This window comes from Centropristis striata, chromosome 4 (genome assembly GCF_030273125.1).
Source record: "Centropristis striata isolate RG_2023a ecotype Rhode Island chromosome 4, C.striata_1.0, whole genome shotgun sequence".
Lineage (NCBI taxonomy): Eukaryota > Metazoa > Chordata > Actinopteri > Perciformes > Serranidae > Centropristis > Centropristis striata.
Genome location: NC_081520.1, coordinates 5,139,334 through 5,165,685, shown reverse-complemented (window position 1 = coordinate 5,165,685; position 26,352 = coordinate 5,139,334). Strand labels below are relative to the sequence as shown.

The 26,352-nt window shown below is 38.7% G+C and overlaps 1 protein-coding gene across 4 annotated transcripts in view; it reads right to left on the bottom strand.

The window, feature by feature from the left end:
* The window catches only part of clcn2c (chloride channel 2c), a 226,204-nt gene that overhangs the window by 85,653 nt on the left and 114,199 nt on the right, over positions 1–26,352 (bottom strand). For all 4 annotated transcript variants that reach the window (XM_059330741.1, XM_059330743.1, XM_059330744.1 and 1 more), the window contains exons 7-13: positions 25,140–25,217; positions 14,592–14,670; positions 13,266–13,391; positions 12,528–12,612; positions 8,737–8,838; positions 7,596–7,680; positions 2,980–3,135 (exon numbers count right to left, since the gene is read on the bottom strand). In XM_059330741.1, coding sequence (XP_059186724.1) covers positions 2,980–3,135; positions 7,596–7,680; positions 8,737–8,838; positions 12,528–12,612; positions 13,266–13,391; positions 14,592–14,670; positions 25,140–25,217 — 711 coding nt within the window. The remainder of the gene's footprint in view (positions 1–2,979; positions 3,136–7,595; positions 7,681–8,736; positions 8,839–12,527; positions 12,613–13,265; positions 13,392–14,591; positions 14,671–25,139; positions 25,218–26,352) is intronic.

The window sequence follows — 26,352 nt, the reverse complement described above, 5'->3', positions numbered from 1 at the left end:
TGTGGGAAACTCTAGGATAGCTATCTTCCATCCATCCATTATCCGTAATCGCTTATTCTATTCAAGGTGTTGGAAAGGGCTGGAGCCGATCCCAGCTGACACTGGGAGAGAGACGGGCTGCACCGCAGTAAAGAAGCTGATGTGCTCCTGTCAGCTGTGTGCAAATTAGCACTGTATCACTTCGAAAACAGATGACACTAAGAGAAAAACAGATCCAGTTCTTACTGTTAAGAAATATTGTGTTCTGCACCTTGAAGGCACACTATGCAGGTTTTGTAGCTTTCTGTTTTTAAGCACAATCTTCATACTCAGTAAAGGCAAAGGCAAACCGCAGATTCACTCTTTATCTGCTGCATCTTTCAAGTCATTTATTTGCAGTTTATCTGCTATTTTCATAACTTTATGCTCAAATGTGAGGCTCAGGAATGTCCCGAACACTGTAAAATAAAAATAAAAGAGAACAAACAGGCAGAGGGCCGCATACAGAAACGACCACATAATTATGACTCACGCATATAAACCAAAAATATCGTAAGAAATAAAAGAGCCACACTTAAGAAAGGTGTCACTGTATGTGTACTATACAGTATGCAAACTAACCCCTAAATTCCACTGCATGTGTAACGGATCCAGATCCGTCGGAGGAGCTGTTATGCACTCATTATAATCACTGTGTGAGATTCCACCGACTCCAGATCCGCTGCGTAGTGAGTCCGTCGTCTCACGGCCATCCGTCAGCCCTCGCAACACTTGCACAGAGCTCGACGACGGAACACGGCGCATCAATTCAGCACAGAGCAGATCGTTCGGGGCAGGAAGTCGTGCACAGACACAAAATAAAACATCAGGTATATTTTCAAAATAAAATACCTCAGGTTCACGGCGGATCGTATTTCACGACTTGAAGACGTCATGATGGGCGGGGACAGACTTGAAGGTTTTCACTCGTCTTTTCACCCCACTGACACCGCTCACTCCGGTGCTTGTTGTAATCAAACAGAGATCACTAAGTGAACACTTCCTGCAGCAGCAGCACATACACACTGTACTGCTACAGAGCTAACTGTAGCTAACTGCCGCTAACGAGGTCGGCCGGCTTGTTAACAAGAGGCTCTTGTTAACCCTATAAAGCCAAGTATATCATATTTGATACACAAGTTTTTGAGACATCTACATCATCAGTGTGATGTTTTTCCCCCCAGGTAAAACCTGATGTATACATGCGTTGAAGATAAACAAACTGAGCAACGGACTGCACAAAAATACCAGATGTAGCCAAAATGATCTGCTGGTTCCACTGGTGGATCTGTTATTGCTGCATGAAAACTTCATATTAGTAGATGTTTGATGTTATGTTATATGGAAAAAAAATATTTTACATGTTTGAGGAAAATGTTAAAAGGAAAGTCAAAGTCTTAATAGGTTACAAATGTTAGGTTTTATATGTTTGTGTTCGTTCAAGAAAAACAAACTGTGAGCAACAAATTGCACAAAAGACCTGATGTATCAAATATGATACAAATTAGAATTCATATATGCTAATTGATATTTTTTTATTATTTGTCAGCAGGTTCAAAAAACACTGCAGTTTTAAAAATAAAATTGAATTTTGTGGCAATTATTTCATGGTTCAGGCTTTATAGGGTTAACAAGCCGGTCTACCTCGTTATCGCTGGTTAAGACGGAGTCGCTGGATTTGTCTCCAGTCATCAATGAGGAGATGTTGATTCTCTTCCAGTTATACCACTTGATTACGCGCAAATTCAAGAGATTTTGTGCGTCGTCGGGACTCCGCTGTCCGCAACAGCTCGACACAGACGGATCCGGTGTGTGTTGACAGACTGCGGAGATACGCAGCCGTTGTGGACGGACCCGTTTCGGAGTAGCAACGCATCCAGTGGAGTGCCGGGGTAACAGTGTCTTGCTTCCCTCCATGTTGCCAATACCTGGAGCTCTTTGCTCATTTGCCGGCAAAGGTCCGCCAGATGACATGTTCTCCAACAACACAGAGGGTAGATAAACACTGTTCATCTGCATATTCTACAACACTGCAATAAATCAGCAGTTTCTCTTTGAAAGTGGATGCAGCAATTCTGGAGGAAACTGGTTTATATTTTGAAGTCAAAACACAAACAAATACCCCTCCAAGAAGAGTTACTATCCCTCCTGCAACACCACTTTTATAACCTTATTTTTCACAAGCTACTTGCTACAAACACTGCAGAATTATTGCAAAGTTAAGCAGAATATCCATACATAATGTATGCAGAAAAAAGTAAGGATTCTCTTGAAATGCATGTGTCAGCGTCCTCATGAAGCCATACTGTCCACAGGCTGCATTTTTGTCTGAAACACCTTTCATTCGACCTTTATTATCAAACAGGACGGGCTGAGCCCCAATTATAAGTGTAACACTGAGGTATGAAGATAGCTCTGTTCCTGTTTCTATTTTACATGGATCCCATCAGCTTTGTCACCAAGCGATACAGCATCAAAACTTTAAATGGCCTCCCAGGAACATAACTTTGTAACACAGTGAAGGGGAGATAGGACACTTTCTTTAAACATGCTCTCGCTTTGTTCTTTACCAGTGACAAGAGGAGATGGGCTGTGTTCCAACACTTTCCCCATTAGCCCAGGTCCAGTATTGGACAAAAAGGGCAAAACCCATTTATAATACCTTCACTTCAGACTCTCCTTATGACCTTGCTTTATCTGTATGTATGGATTTCCAATAATGTACCAGCATTCCTCCTATTGTACATTAAAGTAGTGAAGAAAAGGCTAAATAATGTAAAATGCATTAAGGTGAAAATAAAGAAGGAAAGTAACAAGAGGGAAGATATATAGAGGTTTTTTGAGAAAGATGCGTTGATTTTCACAATAAGAGCATGGACAGTAATTTGTATGTATTTGCCCATGATTTAACCTCATTATCAACTTGAATCCTGACATATTTCCACAGCTTTTCTCTCCTACCTTCATGACGATGAAGAGGACGAGGGTGACGAAGACGTTGACCTGCGGGTGTTTCCAGGCCTGAGAGTGTCCGATGTAGTCAAACTCCTCAGCGATGCCTTGTTTGGCCCATGTCCGGTTGTCCAGTAATGTCACCAGAGACTCCTTCTGGGTTAGCTAAGGGCAACAGGAAGTAATGTCATTAAAATATGCAAACACGAGTGGGCTATTTTGAAGCATTTATTTTTTGTTTGTTTGTTTGTTTACATCTTGTTTTTATCCGCCCACATCATGTGTAAACATTTTTTACATTTTTTTAATTTTTTTTTTTTGGCATTTTTTGCTGGCTGTGGATTAAACAGTTTGGGAGATCCCACTCCAAAGTTAATATCTCGAAGATCAACAGACACACATATATCTGCTCCAAGTTGAGCTACTAGCTAGCAAACATGAGCTAACTAACAATTGTGGATTTAACAGTTATGGCTCCTGTCAAGTAGTATTATTACCACTACTAGTGCAGAACAAATCCAACAAACAAATGTAAATGACACCGGCTGTAAAATTAGCAAACTAAGTTGGCTAGCAATGTTGCTAGGAGCTTAACATAATACGGGGCTGTACAGTGTACACGAGTGGGCTATTTTGAAGCATTTATTTATTTATTTTTTGTTTGTTTGTTTACATCTTGTTGATATCCATCCACATCATGTGTAAACAATTTTTAATTTCTTTTCCTATTTATTTTTATTGTTGATACCCTCCCCCCCTGTTTATTTATTCATTTATTTATTTTTACACAACCCTTATTTTTACCACTTGCTTCTGTAATGGTGCAATTTCCCCATATTGGGCCTAATAAATCTTATCTTGTCTTATTTTACTGAAGAATTTACATTAATGCACTAAGTTGATTTATTGATTGGCTAAATGTGACCTCTGCCCTGACAACTGTTACAGTATTTAATGATCGCTTTGGCCATAGACTTCATAAAGGAACAGGACAAAGTGACCATATTTGGATGAGAGGATGAATCTGAGTGGACTTGAAGATGTGTGATAGTAATAAGTATAAAGTATTATCAGTAATTTATCAATAAGACTGATGTATTTATAATTTGTCCCGTCCTTACAGGTGCAACAGAGACTCAGGAACATGTCAATCAATAACAGTTTACACACGCCCACTCAGTCCTGGGAACCAGATTAACTGAAGACACCTGTGTGGGTGTTCACAGCCTTTAAATGTACACATGCATAGGCATTGCTAAGCCTCTATCCTGATTGACAGGTTGTTGTGGTAGTGACTTGTCAATCACAAGGTAGCCCCGCCCTAAAACATACTCTGTTTATCCTTTATTTTACTTTAAATGGGAGTGTCATTTAAAAATCATGCTGTATTTAAGAATACTTGAAATTAGTGATTGAGACCATAAACTCATTATGAAAATGTTTACTGAGGTAATAAATCAAAACAAAGTAGGGGTCATTTTCTCATAGACTTCTTTTCAATCCACTGTGTTGAGGGTAGAGCCTTTTTCATTTTATATTTCTACCCTGATTTCATCTCTGTGACATTTTATTTTTGCCTACCGAACCTCTGTTATTAACTGTTATGACAGTTGACCAAAATGCATTGTAAAACACTGTAATACAGCAAACATTAGAGCTGTCTACTGGCCCACCATCACTTCTGATATTTTATGATATTTAATTACTGCAAGGTGCCCAAGCAATGTTAGCAGACTGTACTCTTGTGATTAATGTGTGCTATTCTCTGTGCTTGTGAATTAATGTTTGAGACTCTGAAATGCGACTTGACATAGGATGTTCGCTTTCTTCTGATCCTAAGCCTCCTCATCCAACTTGAGATGACAATGTAAATAATTCAACTTTGTAATAAGGAAAAAAAAAACTTCAAATGCAAAGTGTTGCAGCATGACAAACTGAAAAGATGATGTGCAGACAGTGTCACTGAAGATTTAAGATAGAAGGCAGGGAGTGTGAGACGAGAAATTAAAAGCTGGGATAGCTGGAGACGCTGGTGGTGATAATGTCACCCGCTGCCACAGGAATGATGACTGAGGAGTATGAGACGAGACAGAGGGGTTTAAGATACTGAATTTTGAGTGTGCTCCCCGGAGAAGGGCTTTAAGAGGAGTGGGTCAGTGTAGGCAGATACAGAGCTTCAGAAGCCTGACTCACCCGCTCATTAGGAACCAACACTGACAACCAGTGTGTGTGTGTGTGTGTGTGTGTGTGTGTGTGTGTGTGTGTGTGTGCCTGAGGTTGCACAGAATATTCCTTTTCTAATTCTGATAATTAGACAGATGAAGGGGGTGAAATTGGAGAGAACACACACAGACACACAGACACAGACACACACACACACAGACACACAGACACACACACACACACACACACACACACACACACACATGAGTCATCCAGGAGCAAAGGGACAGTGTGCTCTTCCACAGATGATGCACATAAATACACATTTGAACCTTTGTTGTGAACATTAACAATGCACAAACAGACATAAATGGTAATCAGACTGTTATGAAACAATATAAATGCTTCTATTACACAGCGGCTCTGCAGAGCTGCAGCATGTAGGGAATCGAAATCATGCTTAGAGCTACTGATAAAGCTTTGACATCACTTTAAGCATACCGAGTCAAGACATAAGAAAGTTTTTACGAGTTCATTTGTGGTGTTAAATCCAGAGTTGGAGACATTGGGTTTCATGCATGAATAACAATAAAAGCAAAATTAGAAAGTCTTACATGGTCATCATGAAATGTAACTACTTTTGTTGGATGATGTATTTTTTCCAGAAATAACTGCCTCAAACAATATTATTGTCATTTTAAGATCATTTTCTGTCACTGATAGGATGGAAATATAATAGCAAAATAATGTTAGTAAACCCTTTCAAAGGGCAAATACGTTTTAATTCAGACATTTGAGTTGGAATATTTAAAAAATTGCACATACACACTATCAAACATTTGTCACATAGGTGTGTCATTCCTTCCTGAACAGGCAATATACTGCCAGTATAACAACAAGTTGCCAATTGACAGTTTGCAAAACTCCTTCCCCGAACGCTCCTCGTCCAATCATACCTTAGCAACAGTTACTAAGAGAAGGTCGGTCAAGCTTTAAGCTCTGAGCAACAAGGTGACACGGTGTGCATACGGGATTTGTAAATCTGACACCAGATACCCTCAGAGTTTATCGGGAGGAGTTGTTTTTTCCCCTTTTTCAAAACTCATAAATCAAGAAGAGGGTTGCTGGCTGTGGATTAAACAGTTTGGGAGACCCCACTCCAAAGTTAATATCTCGAAGATCAACAGACACACATATATCTGCTCCAAGTTAAGCTACTAGCTAGCAAACATGAGCTAACTAACAATTGTGGATTTAACAGTTATGGCTCCTGTCAAGTAGTATTATTACCACTACTAGTGCAGAACAAATTCAAGAAACAAATGTAAATGACACCGGCTGTAAAATTAGCAAACTAAGCTAGCTAGCAATGTTGCTAGGAGCTTAACATAATACAGGGCTGTACAGTGCCAATAGCTAGAGTCACTGTATCCCACATCAGCCGGCTATTGGCTAACATTCTATCAAAATTGATCATGTTGTGTTTCCAGTGAATTAAGTGCAGTGAAACTAGAATCTAACTTCTTATCTTTCAAACCGTATAGTGTTTTGACCGTGTACGTTAGCCTTGGGTTTACCGGTGCCGGTGAATTAGCCTAGCGCTATCGTTTTCATGGATTGGTCACTTTCATCTCCTTGCTGTAAAACAATGGGTAAGCTGTTTCTGGCTAAGCCAAATAAATATCACCATTGTCAACCATCATTATCAACACACCTGGTCCGGTTCCGTATTCATTCAGTCCTTCACAATAAGTCACAGTACAGTAAAAATAGAGATGTAGCCTATAGCACATGCTACATCAGTCAGTGCTATGGATGATTAACCATCTGGGCACCAGTGGCATCTTATTCTACATGTTTTCTAGAGTGTAGCCTACAGATGAGGTGGTTGTTACTATAGTTAAATATCAATGATAGAGAATTTATGGATTGTGCTACAAAACTATCCATCTCTATCACCAGTGCTATAAGCAAGAAAAGGTAATGTACCACCCTGTAATGTATATATCAATGTGGAACATAACGCCCCAACAGGCCATTATGAACCTTTTTAATCTTTGTAGCATTTTGTGAATGGGAAGCCTACCTCGTGGAGGAAGTTCTCCAAAAACACTTGGCCCTGGAAGCTTGTTGGGCATAGCAATAGTAACTAAGGGGGCAGAGCTTTTGCGAACGTCGTTTTGACCCGGAATTACATCAAGACCAAAATCACATAAATTAAAGGTTGGATTTATGCCGAAAATGTTGTGGAGTCTTGCACTTTTTTTAAAATGACGTTTTGTGGCATTCACTAAATCTGTCAATTCACACAGTGTTGAGCTTCGGTATACATGACAGGTACATTAGGTCTCCAGGCCTTTAGTGCCACAGGCTTCCTTCAGCAGATGTCAGTTGCAGAAATGTTCTGCAGTGCAGCGTGTATGAAAATAATAGTATGTGCTGAGTGGGTGTGCAGAACCTACCTTTCCAGCCATAAACTGTCCAAAGCCAGGGGGAAATGTAAGTGTGGAAACGAGTAAAGTGACCAGCGCTGGGTACAGCAGACGTCTGAGAGAGAGAGGGGGGAACAGTGTATCAGAAAAAGGAAAACAAGAAACAATTATTATTGCATGTTATGGTTTTTTAATAACACTTTCTATGACACTGATGTCTGTAGTGCTTTATAAACATACTAATAATGCATTATAGTTATAGCACTGAATAAACTATATTTGCAAATTGCATAATTCATACTTATACAGTGCTATAAGCAGATTATAAAGCATGATATAATTATGTGTTTTATCCATTATACACAGGCTTCAGAGAAAGTTTTACCAAAAAAATGAATAGCACTAAAATAAAAAGTACCTCAAATTTGTACTTAAGCTGGGGACACACTACACAACTTTCACAGTCTTTACAGATTTTGAAAAGACTTGGAGTACACACTACATGATGGTTTCAGCAGATTTCTGTATGACAACAGAAATACTGAGGATCACACACTTAACAACTACACCTGATGATCACAGACTGCATGATGTGTCAAACAAAAGCAACTGAACGCATCAAACTCTTGACAGTTTAAAGGGTAAACAAACAGACCAGTTGGTGGCGGTAATGCACCAATTTGTTGTTTGCAAAAAAAAACAACCTTTAAGCTCCCTCCGCTATAGTTTCGTTTCGTTTCGTTTCGTATCTGTTTATTTCGGTCAATACATGTCATCAAAACAAACCAGAAAAAAAACAAAAAAACAATGTAAACAGAGAGTCGTCTTCTTCCATGATTTCAAAGTTCTGGAAAAGTCCCATGTTGCATTGTGACACTACCACATGTATTCTGATGCATTTCATTGGCCAAGAGACCGAAAATAGGTGGAAAAAAAACTACAAATACTACAAAACGACGTATCCTCTTTCCCGGCCTTAATGGTAGAATAACATAACAGCGCTGCCGGTTTTAATGGTAGAAATGCGGTCACGCTTTCCCGGTTTAAATGGGTTAACCCAACTAGTGCAGACTTTGCCCAACTGGGGATCGTGGGTAAAATCTTGTAGTGTGTCCTCAGCTTAAGGTACAGAACTTAAGTAAATGTACTTTCCACCACTGGCTAGACTTACTTTTTCATGAGGAATCTGTTGATGGCCTTCTGTTTCCTGATGAACTGGACAATCAGTCGGTTTAGGTAGACAAACAAAGCCCCACCAAAACCACTGGCAATACTGCAGGGAGAGAACACACAAACACAGACACACTCGTAAGGAAAAAGATACTTGGAGGCATTTTTATCACTTTAATGCATTCTGGGTGATTAAATTACAACTAGATGGAACAAATGAGTCCAGGCTCAAACAAACCAAAGCAATCAATGATAACAGTTTTCTCTCTCGAACCACCTCCATAGGTTGTCCCTGGTGCAATTGGCTGCAATAAAAACTATATAAATGTAATGAGTCTCCACTATACTGGAGGCGGATGTCAGTGATAGGTGCAAATATAAAACAGTTGAATCATATTTATAGTTTACACAATCCACATACTGTAGGAGATGTGTGTGAAGATCTGAATGGAAGGAAGTAAAAAGAAAAATGCTACAAAACACGTAGGAGGGATCATCTGTAGATGGAGAAGATGAAGCAAGAGAGAAAAACAAAGACATGCGTGAAAGTAGAAACATACTGGAGATGAATAATGAACAGGGATTTACAACTGAGGCAGAGAGCACGCAGTCAAATGGGGCTGTGTGGGAGAGTCAAAGCAGAAGAAGAGGTTTACATAAGCATTTAAAAGCTTAGTAGGAGTCCTCTTTATGACAGAGGAAGAAGAGAGAGGTAGAAAGAATAGACTCAGACAGCTATGCAGACAACCTAATGCTTATAAATTTATCTTGCTGCATTATTAATTCCGTCAAATACCTCTGAATAAATAATGAAGAGGATGATGAGGGAGTCTTTGCCCCCATGGTGCAGCTGAGGAAAACACTGCATGTGTGCCTCTTTCTGTTCTTTGTAGTTGAGCCCTTAAAGGCACTAAATGTGCCAAAGGGACAAACCCTGTTTGGGTTTATGCTTAAGGTTAGAATCAGTTTTTGAGGTCAAACAGGGTCAGGGGTCTGGTCAGGTGGAGGTTTCTGAGCTAGACGGGTACACACACACACACACACACACATACAATTCTAGTTTTTGTTATTTCGTTTAGTTGTTCCCTAGTCCCTTACCCTAAAAACCCTATATCCTTAAAGAAGTGAGGACCAGCCAAAATGTCCTCACTCTGTTGGTTAAAATCGTGTTCCGGTCCTCACTATGTAGGAAGTACAAGAACACACACACACACACACACACACACACTCAAAAGACATAACAGGGCTGTGACTGATGATCATTTACAGTTTGTTTGTTTTTTAATGGATGAATTGCATCATCTACAGTATGAGAAGTAAGTAAGACACCATTACTGCAGTACTCTGAGCACAGTGCTGCTCATGGTTTCACACTATTCCACTGATGGATATAATACTGAGCGAGCAAAAAGGTTGCTAGCTGATGTAACCATGGAAGTAAATAATGCAGGCTTCCAAATATTGAAGACTTTAGAAATGTTCACCAGGAAGAAAAGACGTTCACTTCTACAATTCTACAATGTCATTTAGCAGACGATTTTATCCAAAGGGAGGTATATTTGAGAGTGAATACGACACAACATATTATAACATATATATAACCTCAAGGACACAGGCATTGTGTTTTGAAGAGAAACACTGGATGTAAACATAGCTTTGTCCACAAGGTATCCCTCAGGTCAACGCTTCCTTCAAACCAGAAATTAATTTGTAAACACAACACAAACTACTACGAGGCTATTATCAAATGGCCACTTGGGGTGTAATGTGAAGGCTGTCATTGGATGGTCCTCACAATTTCAGCAAAATGTTTATAGGAGGGGTGTCAAACAAACAGCCCAAGTGCAAACACCAAAGGGCCCAATCTGGCCCACTGGATGATTCTAAAAGGTTTGAAAATTGCATTGAAGTCACTAATTTACATTCAAAACATTTGTGTTTTCATGTGGTTTTTTGGAGGGATTATTTACCATTATCATTAATCCATTCATCATCATTAATAATTCTCAAGTGGTAAAAAATTAATAAATCTAGCACCAAATCTGTATAACAAATGCTGTCAACCCCAAAATGAATGCAGCAACTTTTGACACATAAGTGTGCATTGGAAGCCTTTATGCACTCTAATAAAGACGTATATAACACACACACACACACACACACACACAGTTCTGTGCAAAAGTCTACAAGGATTGATGCTTCTGTTCACTCACTTTGAATTTTGGTAATTTATTTACTATTTTTGATAGCATTCTTATTTTACAGCATTTTTTCACACCTGCCTAAGACTTTTGCACAGTACTGTTAGTATATATATATATATTTATTTATAGATTTATAACTAGAAAAAACTGCACATAGATATATGTACTGACACATACACTCATATTTATGTAATCACGGCACTGCATATTTAATATTTGCATGTTTTTGCAGCAATCATCCTCTTTGTGTCCTGGTGACTCTCTCTTCGAAGGCCTAAAGGTGTGAACGGTAAGTGGAATAGTGTGCAACTCTTCAAAGACGTGCCCTTGGCAGCATGTAGCACAGAACAAACTCTTCCTGGCCTAGTTGACTGAGACACTGACCGACTTTCCTCGCTTGACAGCTATTGGCAGGGGAAAATGGAAACTACACTGCTGCACCGGCACACTGTCTCCTCCTCACACACACACACACTATAGCACAGTGTAAAATTGGGGCTCAGCACTCTGCTGCCAGAGAAGCAGCGTTAAATGTACCATCCATCCATCCATGGGACCGGATCGCGAGGGCAACAGGCTAAGTAACATATTCCAGACTCCCAGCAATATTTTCCAGCTCTTACTGGGAAACCCCAAGGTTTTTCCTGGCAGATCATCACTCAAGCATGTTCTGCATCTAACCCGGGGCCTAATTTTCGCTTGGATCCACAGTGTCATTCTTCAAATCCAAAGCTCATGGCCATAGGTAAGGGTCGGAACATACATGGACTGGTAAACTGAGAGCTTTGCCTTCTGGCCCAGCTCCCTCTTCACAACAGCTGTTAAGTGTACTGTAAGTACAAGTCTCTGGTGCAGCAGTGGGTGTTAACACCTCTGGACAAAAAGATGAAGAACAAAAGACAAGACGGAGAAGAAGAGAGGGATTTTCTTTCTCTTGAGGAGCCTACGCAGAGTTCCATGCAGGCATGTTCTTTCATCTGAGAGAGAGCGAAGGAGGGGGAGGGAGAGCACCCCTCCCATCTCTCTGCCAGCTTCTTTCCAGGAGCCCCCGGTCTCATTCACAGCCACAGAGGAGCCCTCAGGCTAAGGCAGGATAAAATAAGACATCCCTCAGTGGGCTAGCAACTGTTGCCGGCTGAATTATCCATGTTAGGTGACTCACGCAGGCTACCCTGAAGTAACACCTTCACAAGCTACAGTGAGTGCAGCTCCTGAATAATATCTGACTCTGTGCTGCAGTCACAGTAAGTGGGAATAGCCGTCAGAACAGCCAGATGGACAAAAAAAGCCTTTTTAAGTTTCTGTGGACTTTTGGCAAACCAAGCCTGTGTTCCTTCTGGTACTAGTGTGTGAAAAAGAAAGTTAGTTTTCACCACTTTCTAATAAGAGATTATTTACAAAGGGTTTGTAATTTGTAAATTATTGGTCGGAAATCTATAATAAACAGTTGATAGTTTTCAATTGATGGCTCACTTTCCATTTGTTTTATTGTTTTGTGGAGGTTCAGAAACAAATCCATTCCTAACCTGGCCCATGAGTATGTTCAAAATCAGAAATTGATCAGTAATAATAATCAGTCAAAACTCACCCAATGACGGCGAAGGCAGGAAGCTCCTGGAGGTCAAAGGGAAAGTCTAGCCGGAAACGGGTTTTGAAAAGGGCTGTGATGGTCTCTGGGGAAAGAAAAAGTACAGCAAGAGTTAGGAAAGAAAACTGGCTAACATTCATCCAAAATAAAGATGAGGTCTTGGCTCTTGCAATGAGATGCAGTGCACTGTACAAGTGCTAAAGCAGTCAAAGTTTTGTCTGTAATGGAAGGTAACGAGTGAGAAGTAAACAAAAAGTTCAGTGCACTGTGGAGGTGCTGACCCGAACTCCTAACCCACATACGCCGGTGCACAGTCTTGTACAGTAAAAAGAGGACTGGAAAAAGTTGTCAAAACTTTAGCTAACAAGGCAGTGTGGAAATCCACACTGTGAGGAAGCCATCTGATTGGCTGTTAGTTTGAACAGCTGTTTCTGAAAACTGAAACTCTGGTTAGTCTTTAACTATGGTAGAAACACATCTCTCCCATTGGTGCTCACCTCCACCGTTATTCTTCCTTTCTTTACTGGTTGTATGTATAACCAGAGAACACATGCTTTCATCCTTTGCTGATCAACAGGCCATTTTTTAGCATGGCTGACGCCAGACTATATCTTATTTGTGATATAGTCTGGCGTCAGCCATGCTAAAAAATGGAGGAGGCATGGTTTACGATCTTCCAGAGCCGTTCATAATGTCTATCATTAGGCTTTTGCCAAATCCTGTTGGAAGCAGCCTTACCTTCGTCTTTGTTCCACACAGCCAGTACTCTGAAGATGAAGGCACTGAAGGTAGCAGCAAAGAAACCTCTCCAATAGTTCCTCACCGCAAAGAACGTGGATGTTACTTCGATACTGAACAACACACCTGGAACACAAACACACACACAAACAAATTGCATACCAACAAAACGTAGACATATAAAAAGGACGTTTACCGATTTGGTCTTATAACTTTGACCCTTTCACTGTATTTTCAGTTAATGTTTATTTGAACATTTTGTTCAATAAAAATGTCTTGTTCAGCGTTTGGTTGGACTAACAGACACTCCAAGGAGTCGCTGCTCAGTTTTCTGAGGTCAGTAACATACATTTTGTTTTGTTTGTTGCTAGCCAAAACTAACATCCCAGTTAATGCTAACATGAATTAGCAGCAGCTTCTCTCAGTCAGGTTGAGGTGTAGAGAGGCTGTAGTCAGTGATCAGATCCCTCTCCTCCTCCACAGTCCAGATATGGTCTGCTCCCCGTATCGGAAACAGGATGGCGACGAGTGTAACGCTGAACTCGATGCTTCCAACGAGCCACAAACCAATGGTTGACATAACAGTCACTATGTCCATTATTTATATACAGCCTATGGGTGCAACCTGCACATCAGTAATTTAGACCATTCATTTGGGGTTCTGCATGTAGACTGCACAGCATTGAGCCACATTTTGCTGAAAAACATTACTTGTTGTAGTTAGCTTGTCATAAAAGCCTAACTGTGTCTCTTGAGAAATGCCAAATGCCAAGCTCACTGAAACCAACAGAAGCTGAATTGAAATGACTGTGTGACAGTCCAACTTTTAGTTTCAGTGGCTCTAACAATGTTTTACTTTGCTTTAATTCTTACTTTCAGTTACATGAACATGCTTTTCTTTTTGTTTCAAGTACATAACTGTGTTGAGCAGCACCATCTTTCAGACATGTTTTGGAGCATAGTCTTTATTGATGACATAGTAACAGCAGATATATACTGTGAGCCTCCACATGTTCTCAGCTCCAGCTCAGTAAAAGGAGTGAACAAGCACAGATGGAGAAAAAGCTGTTTACTGCTAAATAAATCATGTCACTCGCACAAACTCGTGTTATAGCATGCATAAAGCCCTAAATTTAACATGACATGCTATTAGATGTACAGACAGAGATATTGCTTTCACTACAATGTCTCCACTGAGAGCCATAGAGCTCAGTCTGTGTTATTGTATGTTATATGATGTGCAGTTGATATTATATATGATACAAGTTGATCCAGTATATAGTGTTCCAGGCTTCTGTTACTACATATTTCTCGGGGAGGACTCACCTCCTATGGGGGCAGCAAAACAGCAGCCGACTCCCACAGCACAGGCTGCTGCCAGCATCTCAATGTTTCTCGACTCGTTCTGAAACACACAGATACACACATGATTGGTGACATTTCAGTCAGCCTTTGAAACAATGAGTTAAGTAACCAGCTTCTAAAATGACAGAGTTAATCATAACACATTGTCAACATGCAATCAAACTACTGGAACTCTATAACTGCTGGTTATTCTGACACATCATTTCAATAATATTTAGTATATGGGGCGTGTGAGCTGCCCTGTGCTTATATTTAGTTTATAATACAGATATTTTTTTTTACAAAAGATGTATAAGCAGTCCTGTGCTGGACCTTTTCAGAGGCTCCAGACTGCATTCATACTGTACATAACCCAGGGAATTATACAATTATTCTGCAGAATCAAAGAGTGTTTTGTATGTGTCCCCTAAAAACCATCTCAGAAATAAAATTAAAATGCTAAAATGGGTGAATATAACTGGGTGGCCCATCCGTATCACTGCTATGGTCATCAAGGGTGGAAATATCCAGAACTCTTTTATGTTTTGTCATTTTAATAAAAGAATAGAATACAATATAAATACTATTTGAAAAGTAACGGTCTAGTAATTATATGTGTTTTATTTCAACAGAGTTATTACAATGCAAAATGAAAAATAAAAAAAGTCAAATTAAACTACCCTGTAGTGGAATTAAACTGCTCACAAAGTTGACACCAAGTGAGAGTTCAGAACAGTTATTCCATCATGTTTTAAAAGCTAGTAAAGCAAAAAAAGTTGTCCAAAAGTTACCAAAAAAAGATAGTTGATAAAGAAGTTTCCAAGCACTTAAATGTCTCTACACTGTCAATTAATATGTGCTGTGTGTGAGTCTGAGTGTGTGTTTGTGTGCGTACATGTCTATGTGCGTGTGTGCATGTATGTGTATGTCTACGTGCAGATGTGTATGTGGGGATGAGAGGGGTAGGTTGTGTCATTTTTATTGTCTGTTTTTATTTTTATTTTTTGTAAAGCACTTTGTGTTATATTTGTATGGCTGAAAAGCACTTTATAAATAAAGTTTGATTGATTGATTGATTGATTTGATTAAATAATATCTCTAATTGCACCAAAACCATCCATAATACTCTCTTTAAAAGAATAATAATGAGGTTCCATCAGATGAGGAGTTGTAAGACTGAGCTGCATGACTGCAGGGCAGAGGATGGTGCATCCTGGGAAATTGAGTTGTTTTGTTTGTTGACATGCCTGATCTTACTTACCTTCATTCCTATGAGACTGGCTTCCTTCAAGCAGCATGGCAGTGATAAAGAGAGGTTAGTGTGTGTGTGTGTGTGTGTGCTGTCCACTCAGTGGTTATCCTGGTCTTACAAACCTAGAGTGTGGAGCTCTTGATAAGCATGCTGTACTGCAGCTTACACACACACACTCACACTCAGAGAGATGGTCACAGTAATATGAAGGGGTGGTCAAGCGGCATATCGCAAATACAGCTTACACTGCAGAACGTGCTCATCGGGGAGGAATATTTTAACAAAATGCCAACAGGCTGGAATATTTCCACTTCTTCTAAGTTTAAATCCCTTTTGTATAACATTTAAACGAGCCTGGACAAAGACAGAGAATATTCTAACTATTGTGAAGACACTTTGTGATCTGATGTTCACAATAGAGTCATTACAAACACATTGTGCAGTCGAACACTGGGCCAACAACATTTTCCTGTTGTTATACTTAACATACCCTAAAGCAGGGATGGGCAACTTAAATTCTGGAGGGGGCCACAATTTTTCATCGAGATTACCACAGGGCCACATATAGGAGCGTGCACTTAACTAGATATGATGAAACTGCAATTTTAAATATGTTTACATTGCAGTAAGTTAACATATTTCACGCTCAAATGCTTGTTTAACAGTATAAATAGGAATACAAAAGGTTTGAAGCAAATAAAAAATAACCACTTACTGTGATTTTTTTTTTTTTCAGTGTAAGAACAGCAGACCAACATTAATTGCAAGAAGTAATTTTGTGCATTTTTACACTGCACTTTTAAGATTTCGTGCTCAAATGCACGTAGTTGTACTGAGGGCCACTTCAAGTGAGGGTGCAGGCCATATGTGGCCCCCGAGCCTCCAGTTGCCCATCCCTGCCCTAAAGTTTTTTCGTTAGAAAATTTTTTTCCCCCTTGGGATGTTTTTGTACAAATGTTCTGAGTCAGATTCAGCTGATCTCTATTACAGATATCTCACTCTGAGGGCAATGGGACAAGATTGTGCTATCTGAAGTTTTTTTGGTTTCTGTCCCAGTAGTATTAACCAATCAGTATGAGCTGGCTTTGGTTGCATGCAGGTAAACAGTCTGTGCAGAGAGCAAAAGAGGCAGAACTCGTTGGCTGCAATGCAATCTTGGAACTTATTGGCTATCAACTTTTCATTGCATTTTTTAAATTTTATTTACAGTACAGGCCAAAAGTTTGGACACACACCTTCTCATTCAATGCGTTTTTCTTTATTTTCATGACTATTTACATTGTAGATTCTCACTGAAGGCATCAAAAATATGAATGAACACATATGGAATCATGTACTGAACAAAAAAAGTGTGAAATAACTGAAAACATGTCTTCCACCCTTTGCTTACTAGAATATAAGACATGTTTTCAGTTATTTCACACTTTTTTGTTAAGTACATAATTCCACATGTGTTCATTAATAGTTTTGATGAATTTACAATGTAAATAGTCATGAAAATAAAGGAAACGCATTGAATGAGAAGGTGTGTCCAAACGTTTGGCCTGTACTGTATCTATTTGCATTTCTATGCAGAGAAACAATCCAGTCATAGAAACTGTCTCTATACTCCATCTCCACTCTTGCATCTCATCACACTGCAAACAATTAATGGCAGATGAAAGAGAAAGTCTTAGTCTGGATATCTGTTCTCTGTTATCTGGATATCTACTGGCTACAGTGGAACCCAAGAATTATTGACCCTGAATCATCACCAGGCTGATACCTGATGGATTTTTTTTTTTTTGCAGGGATGGAGATTCAGCAAACTCTCTGCACAAACTCGTCAGTGAATTGGTGAATGCATCAAGTTGTCTGATATAACTGACATGAGAGTGTTTGTATTTTTGGTTCTTGCATTAGCCCCATTGTTCACACTCACAGGAATACATTTCTGAATTTTTGGGAAAATATGTGCACCCAAATATTGTTGGGTTTGAATATTTCCCTCAGTGTAAACATCACAAAGATTCAATGCAAGGTAAAAGAAGCTGGTAGAATGCACAGTATATGATATGATAATAGAGTAAAGATTGTAACAAACTTAAGGGGGGACACATTTGATCCATACACTTGAGAATAAAAAAAGACTGTCCTCCTCCAAAAGGTGACTACATTGGTTGTTCATACAAGCACCTTATTAAGAATCATATTTATATTATATAAATAATATATATATAATTATTATATTATTTATATTGTGGTGCCAATCTCTAGTGGCCATACACTGTAAAAAAAAAAAAAAAAAAATGTTGTTTTTACTGTAAAAAAAATGGCAGCAGTGGTTGCCAGAACTTTACCGTAATAAATACGATGCAACTTTTTTAATATTACGGTAAAAAGATATTAGCACTGTTGATTTCATGTTTAAGATTGCCATTTTATTCCATGTTTTACTGTATAAATAAAAGGTTTTTCCATCAAAAGAAACTCTGTTCTGCCATCCAACTGACAATAAAATACTTTATAAATGCCGCATAAATTAAAGATTTAACCATTAAATATTACAGTATATTTTTGTTAGAGATATGGTGTTTAGTACATTTAACAGTGAGAAAAAGTATTTTTTACAAAAGATAAATGCAAAAATTACAATGGTGGCTTGTATATATTACATTAAATAAATATTACAGTGTATTTTACAGTGGAGTAATGTATTTAAAAAAAAAAACTGTAAAAAATACTGTTTTGGCTGATATATACATTTACAGTGTTTCATTGTTACTGAAACTGAATTAACCCATTTATCATTTTACAGTCTTTTACTGTCGTGGTTTAGCAGTTTTTCACCGTAAAATCAACAGACATTTTTTACAGTGTAGTAATTATGAGAGTCATATTGGAGGGTAGGATGAAACAACACGTGTGGTAATATTTGATGGAGGACTTTTTGGAATATAACTTTTTTTTCATAGTGTGAAACAAGTTGACTGCACCAGTGGGGAAGATGGGACATGGAGTGTGGTGCATGCTGGGAATGTTGCAGGTGAAACAGCCTAATCCCTACCAGACTGGGCTCCTTCAGGAAGCATAGGAGTAAGAGACAAGGTTAAGCTGCTATGTTATTATAAGACTGAACAAATACCAATGATTTTATTATATTTCATTCAACCAAAGTCTCCAGTGTTTTACCACCAAAACTTCAATTGACATTTAAAGATCTGATAAATAAAAAAAATCCAATTATATCTGATCCAGTGCCTGCCTTTTCAAACAATGTTGAGCTCCATATCCCTCTCTCTTTAAGTACGACTACAACAGGCTATCTAGAGTAAAAGCCTGCTGGAACAAAAAGCTGGTTTGCACAGCCCACAGGCTACATTAGCATACTGTACTTCAAACTCTGGAGAGGACCAGATACTGCTGCAGAGGGACACTTCACACACTCTCAGCATTAGTATGCAATAAAATGCAGCACAACACTCCAGAGAGGAGGGAAGAGCGGGAAAGAGCAACAGAGCTACAGGGAGACAACGTGGACGGTGATGATGACGAGTACAGGAGATAAAAAGGTAGATAGGCAGATGGTAAAATAAAAAAATGAAAAGAGGGAAAATGAAAGAAATAAAGGGACAGAATGTGTTTTAGGACGGCTGTAAATGAATGCCAGTCACAACATTTACAGTACGAGGAAACATGAACATGGAGTGTCATTGTCTTCAGATTTAGTCAACACAAGCCAAAACAACAAGCAGCCTTGACTAAAAGGACGTTCTTGTATGTGTTAAAATAATTGATTATTTTCTATATTGGTAAATGATTTTATGCTGGATTTCTGCTTCTCTGTTTGACTCCCTGGTGTCTGTCTCTGTGTCTGTCTCCGTTCTCTGTCTCTGTGCGTGACGCAGGTCACTATCAAAGGTCAAACCTTGAGTGTAATATCTCTCTATGCATTTATATTAAATCAGGCAATATGATTTTGATACAGTGATTGTTTGTGTGTTAATGTTTAGAAACTTTGTTTACATATATTTCATTGTCTGTTTCAGATTTTTTAGACTTTTAGAATCTATGTGAGACAGTGAAAATCCTTTGGCTCTGTAGACATACTATCTTTGGAAGACATAACAAGACAGGAGGTTTTTGTTGAATGTTCTGGAGAAGAGGCCAGGGCAGGATGGCCTTGTCCAGGGCAGCAAGATCGTATGCCCAGCTGGCATAACGTGCCGTTGTTTTAATTGGGACTAGCGAATCGGCGTGTGAGGAGGGCGGGACTTCCTGGAGGAAATCGACCAGCATGTTTTGTAAACAAATGTTAGTATTTTAATGGGTTCAGGGAGAGAGTCGTGGTTCAGACTTCACGAACTGAAACACGTCTGTTTGTATTCAGGGACATGAGTTTTTGAACCCGGAGAATCTCTGTAAAGTGCACATTTTTTGACGTATTGTAATAAAACTATGTTAAACTGAGAACTTGGACGTCTCCAGCTCTTCATTCCCCATCAACGATCTGCGCAGAAAAATGGTGAGGTTTTTTCTGTTGGTCACAGATTATCAATTTTCAAGGTTTCCTCATGCAATTTTTCTAACATATGTCTTCATCCTCTACAAGGAGAGATTGAGCTTCTTGCTGCTGGAGGGACATTTAGACTGAAAGGCAACTGGGTCAAACATCTTTTTGTAACTGTTTGTTTGTTTGTTTGACTGACTGCAGGATTAACGAACACAACTGGCCCTACAGTAGTTTTGCTAAAACTTGGTGAAAAAACTAACTAATGCTATTATTTTTGTGTAAATTGTATTTTATGAAAACCTGCCTTAACATACACTCATCGACCATTTAATAACGTACACCTGTTCAACTGCTCGTAGATCTAATGAGCTCGTAGATCTAATGAGCCAATTAATTGGGTATTCACTGAGTTTTGTTTTAGTTTCTTATTTTTAAGGCAGTTTGTATTCTCTGCTTGCCTGGTTACAAGACAAATGTCCTTTTTAGGTTTGCAAACAACTCCATATTTTCCTGAGCTTCCATTTAATTCACAGAGTAAACAAATTCAGCATTTTATCCATTATTTAATAGATGACTCAGTAGGTGAATTAAATATTTGTCTAGTTTGCTTCTGTTGCAGCAGTGAAGACAATTTGAATGTTGAGATAACAGATAAAGGCAGAAACACACAGTGTTCTTGTGTTATTGCTGCAGTATATCTTGTAAAGTTCCCGAATGAGTAAACATGATCTAATTGCTGGGCTGAGGTTTTAATGTTTAAATGTGCTCAGAGTCCAAAGAGTATCCACAATAATATCAATTATTAATATATGATATAATATCCCTGCAGCCAGATTCCATAACCTGATGAAGAACCTAAAACCAGAAGAGTGGAGGCCAATAAAACACTATATATTTTATTCTATTTTATTGTATTGTTTTTACTGTTTTTAGTATTTTATTGTTTTCATTGTTTTTATTTATACCTACACTACTGGTCAAAAGTTTTAGAACACCCCAATTTTTCCAGTTTTTTATTGAAATTCAAGCAGTTCAAGTCAAATGAACAGCTTGAAAGGGTACAAAGGTAAGTGGTGAACTGCCAGAGGTAAATAAAAAAAGGTAAGCTTAACCAAAACTGAAAAATAATGTACATTTCAGAATTATACAAGTAGGCCTTTTTCAGGGAACAAGAAGTGGATTAACAACTTAACTCTATGGAGTCTTGGGCTATTTTGTCCATTTTTGAATTCTTTTCATGTCTTTGTAAGTCATTTTGTGTCTTTTTTTGGTCATTTTGTGTCTTTTTTTGGTCATTTTGTGTCTTTTTTTAGTCATTTTTATGTCTTTTGGTGTCTTTTTTGGTCATTTTGTGTCTTTTTTAGTCCTTTAGTCCAACATAAAATGTGATTTTGAATCTTTTTTTTACTTTCAAAACACTATCCTGCTCAATAAAGAATTTTAAATGTTGCAAATGTGCATTAATTTCAGAGTACACTGAGACATTAAACTGCATAATTTTCAATTAAATTCTGGAAAAGTTGGTGTGTTCTAAAACTTTTGACCAGTAGTGTATTTGTGTATGATTTATTCTATTTTAATAACTGTACAGCACTTTGGTCAACTGAGGTTGTTTTTAAATGTGCTCTATAAATAAACTTTAACTTGACTTGACTTGACTATATATTTCAGACTGCTTCTGTAACTTCTGTAACTGGATGGACGATCCAGTTCATAATCCAAATCTGCATTCAGATATTGGTTGTGCTAATACTGTGAATGCAGCATGGGGACTCTCTGTCCCACTGTGTTCTCTCTTCAAACCCCCATCTCCCCACCACATCATCCCTCAGGAGATGTGCTCACATCTTCAGAAAAGAGATGAGAGTCAAGAAGTTCTCTGCCTCCCTCCAGCTTGTGGACTCCAATCCCAGGAGACGGAGAAGATGGAGAAGAAGAAAAAAGAGGAGGAAAAGCAGGAGGTGATGAAGAAGATATTGCTTCCTTTTTCCCTTCTCATTCGCATCTTTTCCATCTTCCTCCATCCCCCTCCATGTTCACCTCTATATCTCCACATTTATCTCTGGGAAAGGTTTGCTTTGAAGATAAAAAAGATCTAATTTGCAGAAAAATAACATACTGATTAAACATTTATAAAACGGGTTATTATTGCATGTTGGCTTTACATGAATTAGCCTGTGTGCAGCAAGGTTATTATAGTTAACGGAAACTAACGAAATAACGAAAACTAGAATTGAAAAAACATTTTGGTTAACTGAAATAAAAATAAAAACGAGAGTTTTAAAAAAAAACGATAACTAACTGAAACTGTATTATGTGTTTGCAAAACTAACTAAAATTACAGTGAAAATGTCCTTAGTTTTCGTCTTTGTCAACTTTTTTCCATACGTAAACCTTTTAGGTTGATATGAAATCTATTTCATCTTTCTGGTTTTATGACTTAATACAGTGATTCCCAACCACAGAGCCACCAGATATTATGAAACTGCAATTTTAAATCTGTTTACAGTGCAGTAACTTAACATATTTCATGCTCAAATGCATGTATAACAGTATAAATATGAATACAAGACAATACAAGTTTGAAGCAAATAAAATACTATGATTTCTTTTTTTTTTTTTCAGTGCAAGAACAGCAGACCAACATTAATTGCAAGAAGTAATTTTCTGCATTTTTACACTGCACTTTTAAGATTTCATGCTCAAATGCATGTAGTTGTACTGAGGGCCACTTCAAGTGAGGGTTCGGGCCGTATGCGGTCCCCGGGCCTCCAGTTGCCCAACCCTGGTATAGGTGTATATATTTAACGCATTGGATTTATTACACCCCTTAAAATCAAGAGGGCTTTGCGACCCCCATGGATCTACTTTTACCACTTTTTAGCTGAACAAATAATAGAGGGACCAGTAGAGGGCCTTTTGTGGGAGGCAAACTGGACCGAAGTAAAGAACAATAAAGAATCAGCCGGCTGCAGCCTTCAACTGTCCCAAAGAACAGCAGTGTTTCCTCCACTCATCTTCTTCCTTATGTATTCTCTCTGTTCTTCCTTCCCACTGTTTCCCTGGCTGTTCACCTGCTGCCATCAGCTTTCATGTTTCCAGGCCTTTCCCTGTCTCTCTCACACATATGGAAAAATGTCAGCATTTTCCTCCTTTCCACATGTTCCTCTCCACCATTCATTCTCTGAGCACTGCAAACTATATAATACTACTTGTTTTTTTTACAATCAGTTTTGATCAAGAAATTGATGGTAAATGTTAGAAATAATCTGTTTTTCTGTCTCTGTTGTCTGTCTCTGTGGACGTGGGTCGCTGTCTGTTGACATACGTTACTATCTATGCGTACGTGGTTCAATGTGTGTGTGTGTACCCTCTCTGTGCATTTATAGATTAATCATGCAAGCTGCTTTGCTGCAATGCTCATGTGCTAATATTGTTGTTAAACTATTGTTAAACTTAACACATTTACTCCATCTGCTTAAACTTTCTCTGCCCTACTTACTGGGGATTTACACCGGGTGCGTTACAGCCGCAGAACGGCAGCGTAGCGAGCCAGCCGCGAGATACACGCGAGATAACGAGAACACGCGATAATCCTGAACATACGGGAGACCGCGAGATCCCGTGATAAACTGTGTGTATAAAGTAAACAACAACAACCAACATCTTACTTTGCTTCTCCGACGTGGAAGATCTGTTGATCTGACCAAAAACAATATGTTACGTCATAAATGATTGTATGATGTTCCACTTCAACAATCAGTCTCTTGTTGTTGATTGATTGATTGATTGATTGGTTGCTGATCTGGTGCCCCGGTCATAACATAATGTTGATGTGAAGTAGTTTTAGGCTGCATGAACTGCGTATTGTCTTTTATTTTGAAAGGGGGCTGAAGTGTATTACGTTGATTCTGAGTCGGACTTCCTGTCTGGTGCGATCTGCTCTGTTGAGATTTACGCGGTTTAGCAGCGGCTCGCGGAGAAAATAGAAGTCCTACCTAATGCTCGCGGAGAGACGCTGCTAGTGGCAGTGATCAGCAACGGCGACCGCGGCGCAGCTGTGTTCAAAATAAAACACAGCAGATCATGTTTTTCTGGCGAGATCTTCACGACAAAGTGAGTCATTAACTTGCATTGTAGCTAAATCTGTGTCAGTTTCACGGAAATTTGAGTCATTCCGTGGCTATTCCACGGATTTTGAGCTAAGCAAATCCGTGGCTATTTCACGGATTCCTGTGAGACCATGTTGCTCAAATTACAGTTTTGCTTGTCCCTTTAAGGAGTTTGGTGGCTTTGAAAAGAATAAGGATGGATATAATTGCTTCAGTTGCAAAAATTACAAATATATTTTAAAATTTAAACTGATAATATTTTTTTTAGGTGGCTAAAATACATTCAGGTGCTATGTGCATACTGGCACGAGGTAATACACTGACTATAGATAAGTGCTTTGTACAACTCCACTCCAAAACAACTGAAGGACACCTTTGCCCTCATCGCTTTGAAGCCCACTCAGATGAGCGCATCAACATTTCATCAGCTCAGATCATCTCACACACAGTCAAATAGCACATTGATTGTGGCGTAAAAGAGTTGAGTTGGTGGTTGAAATGGTTTCTCACATGGTGTATGGAGAGTACAGTGGACATGGAAAAATAATAAAAAAAGAAGATGAAGACGTTTCATTTTAAAAGTTGTCAGTAAATCCAGTGAAACACATTTTAACCACTTGAGCAGTTTGTGAAAATAGAGTAAGAGTGAGAGGACATAAAAATGGAAGACGTACCTCATAGATTCCTCCAAACAGAGACATGAACTTGCTGAGAAGAGCAGCACACAAGCTGGCGATGTGTACGAACGGACCCTGACAGAAGCAAAGGAAACAAGCAGGTTAACATGTAGCAGGTTAACTGAAAACATTTTGGTTAACTGAAATAAAAATAAAAGCTAAAATTATAGTGAAAATGTCCTTAGTTTTCGTCTTTGTCAACTTTTTTCCATGCGTAAACCTTTTAGGTTGATATGAAATCTATTTCCTCTTTCTGGTTTTATGACTTAATACAGTGATTCCCAACCACAGGGCCACATATAGGACCGTGCACTGAACCAGATATTATGAAACTGCAATTTTAAATCTGTTTACAGTGCAGTAACTTAACATATTTCATGCTCAAATGCATGTATAACAGTATAAATAGGAAGACAAAAGGTTTGAAGTTTGACCCTGACAGAACCAAAGGAAACAAGCAGGTTAACATGTAACAGGTTAACTGAAAACATTTTGGTTAACTGAAATAAAAATAAAAGTTTTTAAAAAAACGATAACTAACTGAAACTGTATTATGTGGTTGCAAAACTAACTAAAATTATAGTGAAAATGTCCTTAGTTTTCGTCTTTGTCAACTTTTTTCCATACGTAAACCTTTTAGGTTGATATGAAATCTATTTCATCTCTGGTTTTATGACTTAATACAGTGATTCCCAACCACAGGGCCACATATAGGACCGTGCAATTAACCAGATATTATGAAACTGCAATTTTAAATCTGTTTACAGTGCAGTAACTTAACATATTTCATGCTCAAATGCATGTATAACAGTATAAATAGGAATACAAAAGGTTTGAAGTTTGACCCTGACAGAACCAAAGGAAACAAGCAGGGTAACATGTAACAGGTTAAGACGCACTCGCCTGTTTGTTGTGCGTCACACAGAAGAGCACAGAACAACTCCTTGAAAACACACCAACAACAACAAAGTCTGCAGCAAACATTAAAATTCTGGGGATGAAGTTCAACGTGGAACTAACAGGATTAAAAGTGAGACCATCACATCATGCTCCCGTTAAAGGAAGTGAGAGGCCTGCGCTGAATCCAGACAGTGGATGATACTGCAGTACTATGCAACCAAAAGGGCCTCAGGCTCATGTGTGTTTGTGTGTGTGTGTGTGTGAAAGAGAGAGATATTTTTCCCCTGAGTATGTCTTCAGGCTAGGCAGT